At 36.4% G+C, this 16,659-nt stretch overlaps 1 protein-coding gene across 2 annotated transcripts; it reads right to left on the bottom strand.

The window, feature by feature from the left end:
• Positions 1-344: 344 nt before the first annotated feature.
• Positions 345-15,567, bottom strand: LOC131336141 (phosphatidylinositol/phosphatidylcholine transfer protein SFH12). Of its 2 annotated transcripts, none has more exons than XM_058371854.1 (15): positions 15,225-15,567; positions 14,326-14,472; positions 12,403-12,658; positions 7,462-7,561; positions 7,089-7,355; positions 6,840-6,917; positions 6,636-6,737; positions 6,502-6,551; positions 6,267-6,366; positions 5,261-5,356; positions 4,974-5,084; positions 4,278-4,401; positions 1,282-1,679; positions 797-868; positions 345-700 (listed from the first exon to the last, which is right to left on the bottom strand). In XM_058371854.1, the coding sequence occupies exons 2-15, from the start codon at positions 14,351-14,353 to the stop codon at positions 689-691; spliced, it is 1,794 nt and encodes a 597-aa protein (XP_058227837.1). In that variant the 5' UTR covers positions 14,354-14,472; positions 15,225-15,567; the 3' UTR covers positions 345-688. The 2 variants fall into 2 exon arrangements, with proteins under 2 accessions (XP_058227837.1, XP_058227835.1); XM_058371852.1 differs by having other exon boundaries at positions 15,177-15,538.
• Positions 15,568-16,659: the final 1,092 nt, after the last annotated feature.

Genomic DNA, 16,659 nt, shown 5'->3' with positions numbered 1-16,659 from the left:
ATATGAATCCGTCTTTTCCTCTATTGTTTGGACACCTTGAATTATAAATAAAATGGGAGAAGAGAGTGTTCGAGTAAACTCATTTGCGATGTTATATTGGATTTGTATTAAATAAGTGGAGTGAGTGTCGAATTCCAGACCACTATAATCAAAGTTGGTCACAGGGAACAACCATAAGGGAAGAAATTGAAAACCCGATCTCAAGTTTTTCGCTCCGTAGCAGGACCTCGTGGAAAATGACGCAGACCAATCTAGTTTTTAGGTCATCAGAAATTAAAAAATCAAATTCCCATCTCAAGGTGTTGGCTCTGTCCCAGGAAACTTGAAAATATAGCAGAACAATCTGGTTTCAAGGTGGCCATGCCTCTTGATAATTTTAAGCCCAAACACAAAACTCACACAAAACACAGATCCAGGTTTGAGTGTCCTGTTACACAGGTCCTTCAAAGTGTCAAAACAAACATGGCTCTTCGTTAACCTATTACACTACATAATATATAGAAATTTATGGATACTGTTGAAGTGCTGAGTTTTATTCAAGTTTTATTTGTGTATTGAAGCAAAACCTTGGGCCGGGTACAATGTATATCATACATGCAATCAGAATACATTTGGGTGACCTTGTAGAAAAGGACATCAATGAAGCACGAGCTTGCAGAGCATCCATCATCGTTCACCATCGCTCCCTTTACCAGCTAAACTGCATCCAGAGACATTCAATAAAATTGAGAGGTAATCAGAGAGAATCCAGTGCTAATAAACAAAAAGCGACAATGTTCTGGTCTGAGTAGCATACCAGTTTCTTCTTCTTCTTTTTCTCAATGTAAGCTAGGAGCTCATTTTGTCGGACAAGGGCATCCTCCAGAGCCTACATTAGAAATCGTAGTTAGTAACAGATTAAGTACTCATTTCAAAACGCACTACGCACATCTGGCTTATAAATGACTAAATGATACAAGTTTTTTTTCAAAGGTGAAACAGATCGTGTCGCTTAGCTGAATACATATGAAATACCAAAGGTTACTTAACTTCTTCCTAGAAACGGAAATAGCTCAAAGTTCCTAATTTGTTAGGGGATGAACCCACCAACACATGAACAAACAAAAAAGAAAGATGTTATACTTCCTTTCTGCATAGCTTTAAAGCCCAAGCAAAAAAGTCATCACTATGTTCTGAGCTATACTCTAGACAGAAAGTTGCCACATATAAATTACTGGTGGTGCTTAGTGCTCTCTTTCAATAATTTAAATAAGAAAAAAGAGATCACGAAACTAATGATACCTTCTTGGTTGCCATTAGCTCCTGTTCCAAGACGTCAACCCGGCTTACAGCAGCATTTAGCATTTCCTCCTTCTCAACAGGCATGGCTGCAGGTTTGGCGGTCAGAACAATCACTTTCTCTTCCAATTCAGCCATGCGCCTCATGACTGACATGAACTCTGCACTAGAGACAGCAGGTGCTGGTAACTTTTGTGACTGTACGTGGCCTTTCACCACTGTGTCATCGCAGTGCAATGAGCTGGACAATAAAGAGGCATCAGTGAGCCTCTTGGGCATGTTCCGTGTCACTCTGATCATAGTGACAACGCCCATGACAAAGGTCATGACACCACTGAAGACCTGGTTGCTAAATCCATCAGGAGACTTGCAAGCATCATGCATGGTGAAATAATCTCCCCCTGCCAGATTTGAACTTGAATATCACTTGCCAGATACAGAAGTAACTAATAAAAAGACTTTACAAAACCTTACAACCCTTTGATTTGGTCATCCGTTTCAGTCATAGTACAGAAAAGGTGCAAATGTTTAAGTGGGAAAATTTTGGTACACAGCTTTCTCATCAATATCTCATAGACAACACTAATTAAAGAAGCTGTAGTTTAACACTCAAACTTGTCAAGGATTCCTCCATTAGACCATTTGCCAAGCCACGGCTTCAACCTCTCATGCTTTTAGCCCAAAAGGGGTCCCCCTTAGATATCAGTGGCAGTGCTAACTATATATAAAGAAACTGGAAGATTTGTGGTAGAGCGTAGAACATGTGGTAACCTGTTACCTTTTGGCCATGCATTTGGGGTGCGAATCACAACCTCAAAAAATAAAATAAAATAAAACTCACCAATTATTCTGTGGTGCGAATTACAACTTCAAGAAACGCTTCAATTTTCTCCAAATTTTGGCCATAAGAGGATGTGCTTTAAACTTAAAAGTGTTCGTCTTCATGTATCACAGACTCACAGTTAGTATTTTGTGCCATGAATTGGATCTAAATTGTGAAATTCATGTACCATGACAATTCTATGCCTCAGGATTTGTGTACTTCATTGAAACTTGAATCAGATTGTCTTGTAAATTTTCTATAAAAATATCATGAACTCCCAAATTTTATAAAATCTTTATAAAGGACTAAAAGTCTTAGTTTAGCCCCACTGAGTAACAATCAAGCCTCGGCAATTTGCGCATGCAGACATACAACTGCGAATAAACTACTCTAGATTGAGGAACATGCAAGCAGACCTCAAAGATAAGATACAATCAAACAACCATTAATTAAGATGTCCAATCTAACAAAAACGAGATTTTAGCCCATTGATTTACTTTCTCTGTGGAAATGGATAGGCATACTTTTTTATGTGAAAATTACACAAAGGGAGAACTTAGCCAGATGTACTAGTTACTCCCATTTAGTTACTTATGCATGTGTTTGGCCATGTTTTGCTTTCCAATTCTTTGTCTGCGAAAAACTAAAAGCTGCATTCCGTTTTCGGTAAACAAAATAAACTTTCGGCAATAATTTTTTTGTAAACAGTAAATCAAAAAAGAAAATAAAACAAGTTGGGTATGTTAATTTGTTTTCCTCTTTCAGTAATATTAGAATAAAAAAGCCCCAACCCTTGCTCCCATTGGACCATTTTTATCTGTATGCATTAGAATCTCGATTCATGGATATCTCATATCAAAACCAAAAAAAAAGAAGGAACCGAACCATTTCTTCTGACTCCTTTTCAAATTCGACAAATGTTTGTTGATCATATATTTCAATTTTCATTATTGTTCTATGATTCATAGTTTAAACTATATTGTAAGGAGTATATGATCCTACATTACTTGCATAGGGAATGGGTGATAACTAAATATGCACAACGGACATCTTCACCTAATAGCTTAAGTTTTGGGGTTGGACATAAAGTTCCTTAGTAAAGAGTGTGGCCCATTCCACCCATGGTTAACAAAGAAAAAAGTCCAACAAAAAGGCGACGGGATGTTACACATAAAATAGGCTACAGATAACAACCCTAAAAAGCGGCTACATATAAGGGGCTTGTTAAGAATATGATCCACATTGCTTGGATATCGAATGGATGATCATTTAATATACAATAGAGAACTCTTCACCTTATGGCTTAGGCTTTTCGGTTAGATCTAAAGGTATTCACTATTTCAGTCATATTCACCACCTACCACTACCATTAATAGGGCGGCAAAATAGGTTGTGATGCTATTTCTTGGTGAAACAACCGTAGCTTAATGGTGGTGGTAACTGAAACCGTCAACTTTTCATTTTTTCACTACCTTATTAAAACTGATATGCGTTGTTGTACTCGATAACCAAATTTTTTTAATAGCAGTTTTGTGCATTCTTAGAGATGATCATTTATAATTCTATATGCATTGTCAACTTGACGTCAGTAGTATTTAAAAGTTTTTACCAAGGGTGTTTTTTCCTTACATGATTTTTTTACACTATTGTCCAATTATTTTCTATTTTACGTTACAATATAACATTAATCTATCTTTATGTTTTGAAGCATTGGATAGACAGCAGTCCCATTATGTTTTTTTTATTTTAATATTGAGATCCACATCGCATTATTGCATTTCAAACTGATAGACACATGCACTAAATAACAGAAACTAATATATAACTGATTGTAAGAATCACAAATGTAATGATCATTATTTTATCACATAAACAAAAGTTATATTCTAATAAGTCTATGTTACACCAGTAATCTTAATATAGCTTACAAATTACAACCCAAAATAACATTATTGTAAACTTGCACCCATAGTTGCATAAAGGTCAAAAAGCTCGTTGCAAGCCTTTTACCTACTGGTTGATTGGTTGTAGCAGTTATGCATGTTAAAATTCAGTCTTATTGCTATAGCAGCCAGAGTGACCCATACCGTTACCTAACAGTTGCATGCTTGCAGCCCATAAAGAAGTAAATATTGAAAGCATGCATATGTACGTAATTCTAGAAGCACAAACATACCTTTCGAGGGAGTAAATCTCTCATTATCTACCATTTTCTGCCAAGACGCATCCATTGTCTTGTCAACCACTGGCATGAAGTCTCGATAATCAAATGATTTAGGAATTTTTTTGGTAGTATAAACCTGCCATTTTTGCCAAAAGACATTTGGAGAAAGGATCGATGTGTTAAAATTTTACCTTATATAGACCAAGTAAAGCAAAAGTAGAAAGAAAAGGAAAAATTTCAGGTTACAAGTACAAAGAAGTTGGCGACTGTTCTGTGGCAGGAACACTTTAGTATTTTCTATGAAGAAGTCACATAGACTAGTGGTGTATGAGATAGAATGATAAAAAAGATTGATCTTGTGCACATTTCACAACATTCAAGCACCAATAAAAATTATACTGTCAATGGCATAAGGGAGATTTTTGGCTCAATGACATTGCAAAGCCATGAAACTACACCCTTTTCTAATTCATGAACCAAGATGGAAAATTTATCATATGAATTGGTTATCCATCAAGCAATGTTGACCTGCCAGTCCGCCACAGTTTCAATGAATCAAGAAGCCCACCTCCCACTACTCTAAAGTCTAAACTGTAGCAAAAATCTGCCAATCTTACACATTGTGACCTTTCGACTTCTAACAAGGGCATACAAGATTTGTTTGTGGCTGTGTTGCTAAATTGTACCAGGAAAAATTAAAATGCTTACTTCTTCATGAATAGGAGAAAGTGGATGCTCTATGTCCTTTGGACGTTTTGGGCAGACTGAAGGCACCTCGTCCGCAACTGGAGCTCCATACAGATTTGATGAATCACATCCCTAGTTAATTATGTAGATGTAACTTATGTAAGTACTATTTCAATGACAAGGACAAAACATTAACAAGCATAGTAATTAGGGGAACAAAGAAACAAAAACATCACCTATAGGACATTAAAACATGTACATACATAACCTAAAGGGAAGAAATTTCTTTATCAAAGACTGGTAGGAACCTTTTTGCATGCAGTCTCATCCTCTGATATTGTCTTTTCCTCAGTGCCTTGAGTACTGCATTTCCTTGTACACTTGGCTTCACCATTCTGAACCTTCTGTGAGACATAATAGTAAATAACTCACTAAGACACAGTTGGTCAAGTTGGAACAATAAAAAGATTCAGGTACATCCTCTATAGTGGCCCATTCTCCATAAATTTTTGGTCTGTTTTTTTTTTTCTGTATTTTTTTCTTTTCGTAATTTTTGGTTTAGCTTTTTTGTCGAAATCTTTGGGATTAATGATTCGAGTCTACGAGAGGGATCAAAACAGTGTAAAAATGTAGACCAACGCTGAAAAAAGTTCATAGAAGAAGACGACAGAAATACCAAAGAACAAGCTGTTTAGTATTTTTTCTTTCGTAATTTTTTTTTTGCTTTTGGTTATAATTTGTACTTTTTCGACTCTTCTTGTTGGGCCTGGAGTGTCCCCATAGATTTGGTTACACAATGTCACTCCCTGCGACCACTCTAAAAACAAACTTGTGGGTGCGATGTCGAATGCTAATTATGCTATAAAAAACTTAATTGAAGCCCTTCCTAACACCAATTGGTTTTAGGAGAGATTGTGGAAAAGCGGTCCGACAAGTGGTATCAAAGCCAGGAAGTCATGGGTTCGAGTCGCGGGAGCGTCATCGTGAGGGAGGGATTGTTGGGCCCGGAGTGCCCCCATGGATTTGGTTACACAATGCCACTCCCTGCGACCGCTCTAAAAACAGACTTACAGGTGCGTTATCGAATGCCATAAAAGACTTAATTGAAGCCCTTCATAACACCAATTGATTTTAGGATAGATGGTGGAACAGCGGTCCGACAATTCTCGTTGAGAAAAACGATTAATCCAAAAAAAATAACGTTCAGACAAAATTTGGAAAAGACAAACAAAAATACTAAAACCAAAAATACCAAAAAATTATGAACAATGGCTAGTATGTACTGGAGAAAATACATGAAAGAGTAGCAAAAACCTTCATTATTTCTTGGTCCTTCCATGGCCCCTTATCAGAACGCATGCAGCCTCCTTGGTCAGCACAAGTACAGGTGCCTCCTAGAAATTCTGGCAATTCACTATGAACACAAGTAAAAAGGCAATTAGATGTTTTCCATACACTTGACAGACAAGATCATAATAACTTCGAATTGAGAAGTAAGACAGGAAACCAAAATTGGGAGTGGCCCTAAATTGACTGTTGATTAATTTACCTTGCATCAATTATTTCAAGCAACTTGCTCTGGTACTTGTTACCAAGAACCTAGTAAATAGCACCTCACATATTAACTTTAACTTCTTAAAAATAAAAAAATAGCAGTTTTAGCTATTGACGCAACGTACTTACATTGATCTTTGCAGTGGTCTTAGGGTCAAGGAAACTTTTAACAGTGTTCCACAACAATCTAAATCCAGAACCCGCGTTGATGATGAACATACGATTCAGCGTCTACGGTGAAATAACATGAAGGTTCTGTAAATAAATTCCTACTACAGAAACATAAACAGAAGCTAGCACTGTAAAAGTGCACCTTAATAAAGACATAAATACCTCAGGATAATTGTCGCCGTCAATCTTCTGAAGGCGTTGTACGAGTTCCCTAGCAGCTTTGTTGAAATTTTTAAGTCCCTGCATCAACAATTCTAGTAACAACATTAATGCAGGTTCTCTTCCTTGATGCTTAGACATAATGTTTAATGTCACAAATATATCCATAGCAGTCTACAATGTCTGCACTTGATGTAAGCTAGAAGGATGTGTGGTCTTTAAAATACCCTTTTTAGGGAAATTATCACATACCACTCCCTGCACATCAAGGATGGTTGTACTCTGATCGATGTGCTTCTTTGCTGCAATTGAGCAAGCAGGGAACTTGACATCAAACGTCCTCTCAAACTCCCGTACATGGTATTTCACATAGCGGTCCATGGTAGTTGCCTGCATCAACTTGGTGGCATCTACCTTTCCCAGCATCTCAATGTAGATGGGTCGGCCTTCCTTGTCAACTCCATGGTGTCCTTGGGGATAATGTTCTAAGACTTCATTGATTTCCTTGAATTCAAAGTCCTTGTACGAAAAATAAAAGAGCGAAAACAATCAAATTAAAATTGCATTGCTAACAAATTGCATAGGAGAATTATAGATGATGACCACTTATATCTCCAATGGATACCTCCATGATGGTGTCAGCACCAAATTCCTTCCTCCACTGAAGCATATCGGCCCACATTTGCTTTGTTTTCTCTATGTCAAATTTTCTGGCCTTCAGAAATCTGCATTCTCAGAAGTTAACTAGGGAGTTAATTAGAATTTAGAAGCATACAAATAATGTTCTTGCAGTTTGATTGAAGACAGAATTGAACATATGTGGTCATTCCTACGTGTAAATTCCAAACCATATACAAAGGGGTAAATTTCACCAACCTCCCTTGAGGTTTATGACAAATAAAACCACCTCCCTTTGAGGTTCTGATAAATGCGCTGACCTCCCTTACATTACAAAATATTATTTAGATTCCCCCCTCCTCTAACTTCAGCTAACTTAGCTAACAGAAACTGCTGATGTCATCACTTTTCTCCCCACAAATACCAAGAATACCCTCAGTGCCGGCCCTGACATTTGAGTTGCCCAAGCCCAACTTCATATTGTTTTGCCCACTTAATATTATGTCATACAAAATTAAAAAAAAAACGTACGAGTACGAAAAAAAAAAAAAACCATCAATGTTACATTGTTCATTGAGCTTGAATAACATCAAAAAAAATAATAATAAACATCAAAATGTAACCCCTGTTATAGTACTTTATAATTAACACCATCCAATTCAAAGAAAATGAGTTCACATTTTTTTGTCAATTAAGTCATTGTACTTTACTTATTTAGAGCGCGGAGCCCATGCCGCTAACTTTTGATTATTTGATTTTTGGGGCTTTTTAGTTGATATATGTGACAATAACGCCTGCCTCGAAAAACATAAAAAGTTTAAAAAGTCCCAAATGCCCAAAAATGCTCTTAGTGGAACAGTGCCTCATTTTCAATTGAGTTCATAGTCAATCTATTTGATCTCTCTTGCGAAATGGTAGTTCAAAGGTAAAAACAATAACCATATAATTAGCTCGGTCAATTTTTTTAACTATTGACTTTTCTTTTAATCAAATGTAACAACATATCACTTATACATGACTCCACTATTTTGTTTGTTAAATCGCAAATTTTCAACAAAATAATTTAGTAATTTGATTTTTGTAATATTGTGGATTAGGAGGAAAAGAAAAAGAGGTAGAAAAAAAATAGAGTAATATAGAAAAGATGAGGTTGGGAGGTGTGGGAATTGAACTTAGGCGTGGGAGTAGAACAAAAATGGGGTAACAAATAAAAGATGAGGCAGCTGCAGCTCGTGGGAATCGAACTTGGGCTGCCCAAAACATTGACGGCATCCTAGCGGCCAAAGCACCAAGCATACTCATTGTGCTAGTAATGGAAAACTTTTTTGTATTTATACCTAACTTACATTTTTTTTTTGGTTGCCCTAGCCCGAGGGCTTGCGGGGCTTACCCCGGGGCCGGCCCTGAATACCCTTCTACTACTCATCAACATATATACAAAAGAAAGTAACATTTGCTTAAACACCACAATTTTTATTATTAATGCTATAAGTTGAAACCATTCAATAAACAATTACTATATTAAAATACTACACTACTCCTCCATCCCAAAAAGAATGTCAAGTTTCACTAGTCATACCTTTTATACAATTATCTTTATCTTTATCTTCTAATTCATGATATTTTTTTGTATGCAATATGGATCTTATTTGATAGATCTTAATTAGTTTTATTAAATAAAGTTTTCAAAATTATAAACAATATCGTAACTTTAAAAATAGATATTTTTTGAAATGCGTGAATAGTGAAAATGGGCTATCTTTGTGGAATGTAGTGAGTAGCATTTATCTACCTTGCTGCATTCAGGCTCTCTTGATGTACTGCCCTTGTTTTTTTATTGCCCAAGTCAAACTAAATTTGTCTCATTATTAGGCATGCTAGGTGACTATGTATGAATGTTATGTCACTTTAGTCTAATTTGCATAATTCCCATGGTTATGAATTTTTTTTAGCATTTCTATAACTATATATTTGACTGTGTGTGATGTATACTACTCCCTCCGTCCCTAAATAAATGTCCGGACGGCAAACCTAGGCCTCTAAAAAGATGTATTTTTTTCGTTAAAAATTTCAAATTTTTTCACAAATCAAAAGATATCAATGAGTTCTTTCAAATTGTGAAAAAAATTTAAATTTTTTAATGTAAAAATACATCTTTTTAAAGGCTTAGGTTTGCGGGCCGGACATTTATTTAGGGCCGGAGGGCGTATGTAAGATAGTGAAACATGGCCAATAAAATTAGCCTAATTAAGTGAACTGAATTAGTTGCATGTACATCAGGTGCAACCTATTTGATGGGCTAAAACCTAAATGTGACTGTTTAAAAAACAAAAAGGACTGCATAGAAACTTGACACCTAGGATGTATTCAAACTCCCCTAGTGAACTAATTAATAAGCCTGTCATAGGGTCGGATTTACTCAGGGTGGAGTTTTAAGGATGGAGTTCTCCATAATAGCAAGAAACTTCATATTGATTTTTTTTTATCATCAGCATTTCCTTTCAGGGAACGGTTAAAAAAAAAGCCAACAAAAAAAAGGGTCAAAAAAAGGATATTACGGTATTATCTTATGTATATATATAGTTTATTAATGGTGTGCTTCACTTGTTCTAATTAAGTTACCATGTGGTTATGCTCAATAAATTCATGTAATTAAGTAACAAGGGGTAAAAAATTCCTCAAAGTGACTTGCTTTTTGGAACAATAATGTTCTGACATTTACCAAGGATTGCAACAAATGCAATTCTTGCTATAAGCTTATGTTGGTATCATATGTCCACCGTCTATTTAAAAAAGGATTTATGTAAATTTATGTCAGTTTTCGCTTGAGAAGGAGAGTTTTAGTGTAAGGAGATAAATTACGAGAAAAATGGTAATTTTCAATGAAAATGATAATAATTTTAAAATATGAAATGCAAAAGCAATTATGCAATATTGATTAAAATATAACCTAATTATAATTAGGTTTAACATTTAAATCCAGCCGAAAAATAGAGTTGATCAGTTGAAGTTGAGTTTTACTATAAATGAAAAGGGTAGGTCAGTCATTTGCTAACCAAAAATTTGTTTTAGAAATTTGGTACATCCTATAATTTCAAACCTTCTTGATTCTGGTAACAACCTGAGTAGATTGCTGATCCAAAAAAAAAAAACAACCTCAGTAGATCAATGAGCAGTTTTGTTGTTGTCGTCTTCATGAGTGACTATAAAGTATGTAACAAAAATTTGGTCCATTCTATAAGTTCCAACAACTTGTTGATTCTGGTAGCAACCTAAATAGATGAACAAGGTAGCAATTTTGTGATACTGTTGTAATCAGTAGGAGAGTTACTACGATTGTTGCAATGGTAAGACTCGAACCTAGTCCCATTTTGTAAGGGAGCACCACAACCACCTGTGCCAGTCCGCCTCGTGGTTAGCTCCATTTTGCAGCAGTTTCCTAACTAACAAGTGTGTTTTGATTCTGTATACTAGTCTGTTTATTTTTCATAAGTCAGAAAAGTATACACAAAATCGTGAACAGGTTGGTATATATCTACTACACATATATTCTTTGTGCTTCATATGTTTTCAGGAAATGTAGCCAAGTATCAATACATTTTGCACCATAGTTGCACGAAGCAGGAACAGAAGCGGGAGTGCGAGAGGGGGCATATGTAGAAGATCCTTAGTTGGGAGAGAGTATATACAGTAACTATTTATTATACATAAAAATGAGTGAGAAAAGACAGCATAATATGGCTTTATATCAATTTTATGGACTAGATTACAGACAAGTCAAATACGAGCAGTGCCGCCTTGACATTTGGGTTGCCCTAACTCAACTTCATGCTTTGTTGCCCACGTGCTATAAAATCATACAAAATTTTAAAAAATACAAATATAAAAAAAATCAAAAATTACATTGGTTTTTTTAGCTTGAATTACATAAAGAAAATCAACATTAAAATGTAGACCCCGTTTATAGTGTTTTATGATTAGCATGGTCCGATTTAAAGAAAACAACATTTTCTTGCATTTTTTGAAGCAAATTTCTTAATTGAGTCATCGTACTTTACTTATCCAAAATCTCGGGAGCCCATTTTGCTAACTTTTGTTTTTTTGTTTTTTGGGCTTTTTCGTTGATATATGTGAGGAGAATGGTATGTCTTGAAAAGCATAAGAAGTTAAGAAAGCCCCAAATGCCCAAAAATACTCTTTAGTGGAGTTGCGCCTCATTTACAATTGAGATCCCAGCCAATCTCTTTAATCTCTATTGCAAAATGGAAGTTCGAAGATAAAAATAAAAACCATGTTAGCTCGCTCGATTTATTTTAACTATGACTTTTTTTTAAATCAAATGTAAGAACATAGCATTTAAAGATTATCGTTGGGAGGAAAACAAAAAGAGGTAGAACAAAAATTGTGGACCGGAGGAAAACAAAAGGAGGTAGAAAAAAAATGGAGGAAAATAGGAAAGAGGAAAAAATGGAGGGAAAAAATCGAACGCAAGAGCCATAGAAGTTTTGACAATTGCAGTGACTAAGGGAAACTTTTTAAAATTTATAATCTAACTTGAATTTTTTTTTTCTGGTTGCCCTATAGCCTGGGGGGTTACCCAAGACCGAGGGCTTGCGGGGCTTACCCCCGGGCCGGCCTTGAGTATGAGACGAGAGTCCTAACTCTCTTACTTCTTTTCTCTTTCTTCGTTCTTGCATATGTTTGTAAAGAGAAGTTTAAATTTTTTAGTTTAAATTTTTTCCTTGAGATTAGTGTGGAAGTTCACAAGCCTGCTCCCATCTCAATAGGAGCGAGACGAGATTGTGCTCTCTTACTCGGGATTGCAAATTCGAGCTCCCGTATCGGGAGTGCACCCACTTTGGAAGCTCCCTGCAACAAATTTTTGCACCACAAATGCACTAAATCCAACATTTAAAAGCAAATTTTAGGAATAAGAAAAGAAACCAACCTGAGCATCATGTGATAATCATCGTGTCTTGAGGGTAGTAGTTCCTCCAAGATAAGTGCTTGACGGAATGCATCAACAGCCTGCACCTCCTCAGCATCATGCACATCCTCGATTTCAACAGACATGACTCTACTGCTACTTCTCCTGCCCTTCCTTGTCAAGGAATTTCTGAACTTCGCTGAGGCGTTCATTGCCGCTTTCTTCAAAGACCCAATTCTAGTCTTCCTCTCATCCTCAGAATTCTCAACGTTGAGAGCTATAAAAACAGGATTTAATAACAAGGGCTTAAACACAAGATATACTATAAGAAATCTGAAATGAAAACAAGAAACTGAATGCCACTGCTTGTATTTGGTGGCTTGTTCACAAAACTAAATTACTATTCAACAATAACAAGAAGTTCAAAAATTTGTTCCACACGCTTTCACTGCATGATTCCTTCCAGAATGATGGACGCGGGTATGAGAGATAGTGCGCAATAACTTGGATTTCGTTGCAGCAGAAATGTGGTCGTGGTAATAAACGTTCAAAGCGAATCAAAAGTTTACAGACGGCTTATTTGTACGGATGGTCCCCAAAGTATTAACGAAATGTCAATTTGGTCCCCAATATATAAATTGCGTCTATTGCATCCCCAACGTTTACAATACACGTTTAAATGGTCCCCGGAGCTAACTCCATCCAAAATGGCCATTAAAAGTAGGGGTATTTTTGGAATAGTCACAAATTATCACATCTTCAACCTCCCTCTATTGAATCCCACCACCACCAGTAAACCCTCACCCACCTCCTCTCCCTTGTCGCCTCCACCTCCACCTCTGCCCACCCCTTCCCTCCCAAACCCCCTCCCTTGAACTCACCTCTCCTCCACCTTTCTCTCATCCCCCTTCAAACTCCTCCCACCCCTTGCTCGTTCCACCACGTCCTCTCCTCCTCCAACTACGATATCTAACTTAGTCTCATCTCTAAACTCTTAACCAATCAAATTTCATCTCCTCCCTGAAATTTCTTGCCCATTAATTTCTCAAACCAAAAAAAAATTAGGGATTTTTTGTGTTTGAGTGTTACTCCAAAAAAATAGGGAAGTTTGATTTTGGGGTTTCAATGTGCTTTATGGTTTCTGTAAACACTAGAAAATAATAGAAGCATGGCAGAAAAGATAATTGCTGAAGGATGAAGAACAAAAGATGATTAGAGTACAGAACCATTGGCGTCGTCATCGGAGTTGGCTATGAAATTGGTATTGTTGTCTCTATCTCTTCGCAATGTGAAGCATGCTAGAGAGCCTGGGAGCCGTCAGCGTTGGCAGAGATGGGATCTTCCATCGGCAAAAAGGTTATCATAGAAGCTAGAATTAGGGAAATGCAATTTTTATTTTTATTTTCAAAAGAGTAATGCTACAACCAGTAATACTTTCGCACAAAACTCTCTCAATTAAGTGTGGGGCTCCACTAACAAGGGTGTATTAAAATTTTTTCCTGTGCGTGTCAAAAGTTATTAATATGTAATATATAGATAATGGCACTGTTTTTTTTTAGATATAATTAGAATCATCTAAAAAAAGTATTTAAGATTTTTGGTAGGGTAAGAGTAGAGGTTTGGAGGTTGAAGATGGGATGATTTGTAGCTAAGTTCCAATAATACCCTTGCTTTTAACATCCAATTTTGATGGAGTTAGCTCCGGGGACCATTTAAACACTCATTGTAAACGTTGGGGATACAATAGACGCAATTTGTATATTGGGGACCAAATTGACATTTCGCATATACTTTGGGGACCATAGGTACAAATAAGCCATTTACAGACCTTAACTTAAATGTATTCCATTTGACTTGTAACCTTCATGTCCAATAACAAGTTTCATACAGAACTTAAGCAAAAATGAAGAAAATCATAAAGACGATAAAATAAAAGATATCTACCTGGTTTGGGAGATAGGGGTCCAGACATGATTGATATCACCTACGTGATAGTCTTTTGCCAACAAAACGAATTGGACAATGGGTCGAAAGAGCAGAAGAATCAAACACTCCTATCACGATGCTAGAAAAAAGGCCACAACCAAATGCCTGCATATTTCACCATAATTACAAGAAAGTCAGTCCCAACATCACATAATTTCAATAATCCTTTCTCTCACCATCCTAGTTAGACATCAGAAGAATAATATCTCCATTCTCTTGTTGCCATGGTTAAAAACACAAAACTACAACAGAAAGCCTAACAACGCATGCAATAAAGCCATCGTCCCAAAAGACAAATCCTACACTAAATATGTTTATTCCTGAGTGAACTCAAATTCCTAGATGAAAACTGCAAGGAATCCTAGCGAAGACAACTAATAAAGCTGGCGACCCAAAAATGGGAATCCGAATATTCAACAAAAAATGTTCGGCCCGGATATGGTACACCACACCAAATGTTCAATTTTGTTTGCCGTCACCACAATGATACATAACTAAACACTGCAAAGCACCACAAATTAAAATTTTTATAAAAAAAAGTACAACAAAATTTAACCACAAACTTCATAACTTCTCTAATAAAATTTCCTGACAGAAAAACCAAATACATGGCAACATTCTTAACATCTTATAACATGATCACAAACTCTGGATTTCGTTACATTCGCCACGAGATTCATAACTTTTTGAGATTATGTGCGCATGATAAACAATGAAATTCCTAAGCATTACAGAATTACTGAATCTCGAACAAAATCAGAGATTATGTGTTCATGATAAACAATGGAATTCCTAAGCATCACACTTACACAAGGAAATTGATGAAAATGGAGGAGAGAGAAAGTGAGAGAGAGTACCTCTTGGAAATGAGGGGGAGAGGTAAAGATAAGTGTATAAATCACCGAATAATCCTCAATCGAGCTGAGAAAACGGAGGAGAGAGAAAAAAAGTTGTAGAGAGAGAATGTGTTGTTCTAGGTTTGATCCGTTACATTGACGGAGTCTCCTCTCCATTGCCCTTTCGAGCTCCCCTCACAACTAATTTTGGAGAGAGGAGGTTGCGAAATGCAAGCAAGTCCCTTCAAATCCCTACCGATCTTCCCAATTTCAACTGAATCTCCCAAAACGTCCCTCTCTCTCTCTCTCTCTCTCTCTCTCTCTCTCCTTCCTTTCACGGCAAAATGACAAGTGTGTGCATTGCACGATAAATTTTTCAGTGCCGGGTGGGTACCATTTGATGCCCACCTGGCACATTCGAGCCGTTCTATGCGATTTTGGACGGTTCAAATTTTGAGAGAGAAAAATGAGAGAGAAAAAGGAGGGATGAGAGGGGAGAAAAGATTTTAATTTGAGCCTTCCAAAAGTGCATCAGGCGGCTCGGGAGTGCCGAGCGGACACCACGTGGGATATACCCGCTCGGCACTGAAAAATTTCTCGCATTGCACAGCACAAGTGCCCGCATTATGGAGCCCATCCCTGGTCCCGCTATTTGATCTAAACCATTCATTTTGTTCTTCTTCTAAGAGCATTCACATTGTGATAAACAAATAGATGTGGATAAGCAAACTTAAAAACAATGCTCAAAAAATATCCCCACATTGTAATAAACAAAATTACAAGTATTTAAACAAATAACCAAATTACACCTATTCCATAATCAAACTTAACAACTTTTACTAATAATCAAACTCAATAACCAAATTCGGATTTTTTGTAAACGAGTTTCAAGCTAGTTTTAAATTTAATCTTCTTGTTGTGTTCATTGTTTTCATTTGAACAGTTCTATACGATCATGTTTGTGTTCTTTGGCTTTAGGAGCAAAAAGAGAAAAAATCAGGCAAAGAAGCAAGGTTCAACTACGGGAAATTTGCACAAAGATTGCCATTTGGATCGTTTTACTGAAGTAGTGTAGGAACTCTTGACTCTTTTATGCAATTTGTGTTGGAAATTTGCTTTACAATCTGATGTAATGAATGTTATGCAATGGATGATTATATTGACAACATTTAGCTTTTGGATACTATTGGCGTTGATGGAATACAAAATTTTCATTTATAGATGTCAATTTACAACTTAATTGTTGGAAAAAGCTAGGAAAACCGGTATTTATAGCATGCAAAAGCGGGAAAAAAAAAAAAACCCCAACAAAAGGTGTGTCTGGACAGAACTTTTTGTGACAATTGTTTCAATGATATTGTGACTACTATTTCTTTTTTGTTATAATGGGTATTTTGTCACCACAAGTTTATAGTGACGAAATTAGAATACCAATTGCAACAATTTTGTTTCACCT

The sequence above is a fragment of the Rhododendron vialii genome, chromosome 8a, assembly GCF_030253575.1.
Source record: "Rhododendron vialii isolate Sample 1 chromosome 8a, ASM3025357v1".
In the NCBI taxonomy this organism is placed as follows: Eukaryota; Viridiplantae; Streptophyta; class Magnoliopsida; order Ericales; family Ericaceae; genus Rhododendron; species Rhododendron vialii.
This window is presented reverse-complemented; position numbering and strand designations above follow the sequence as displayed.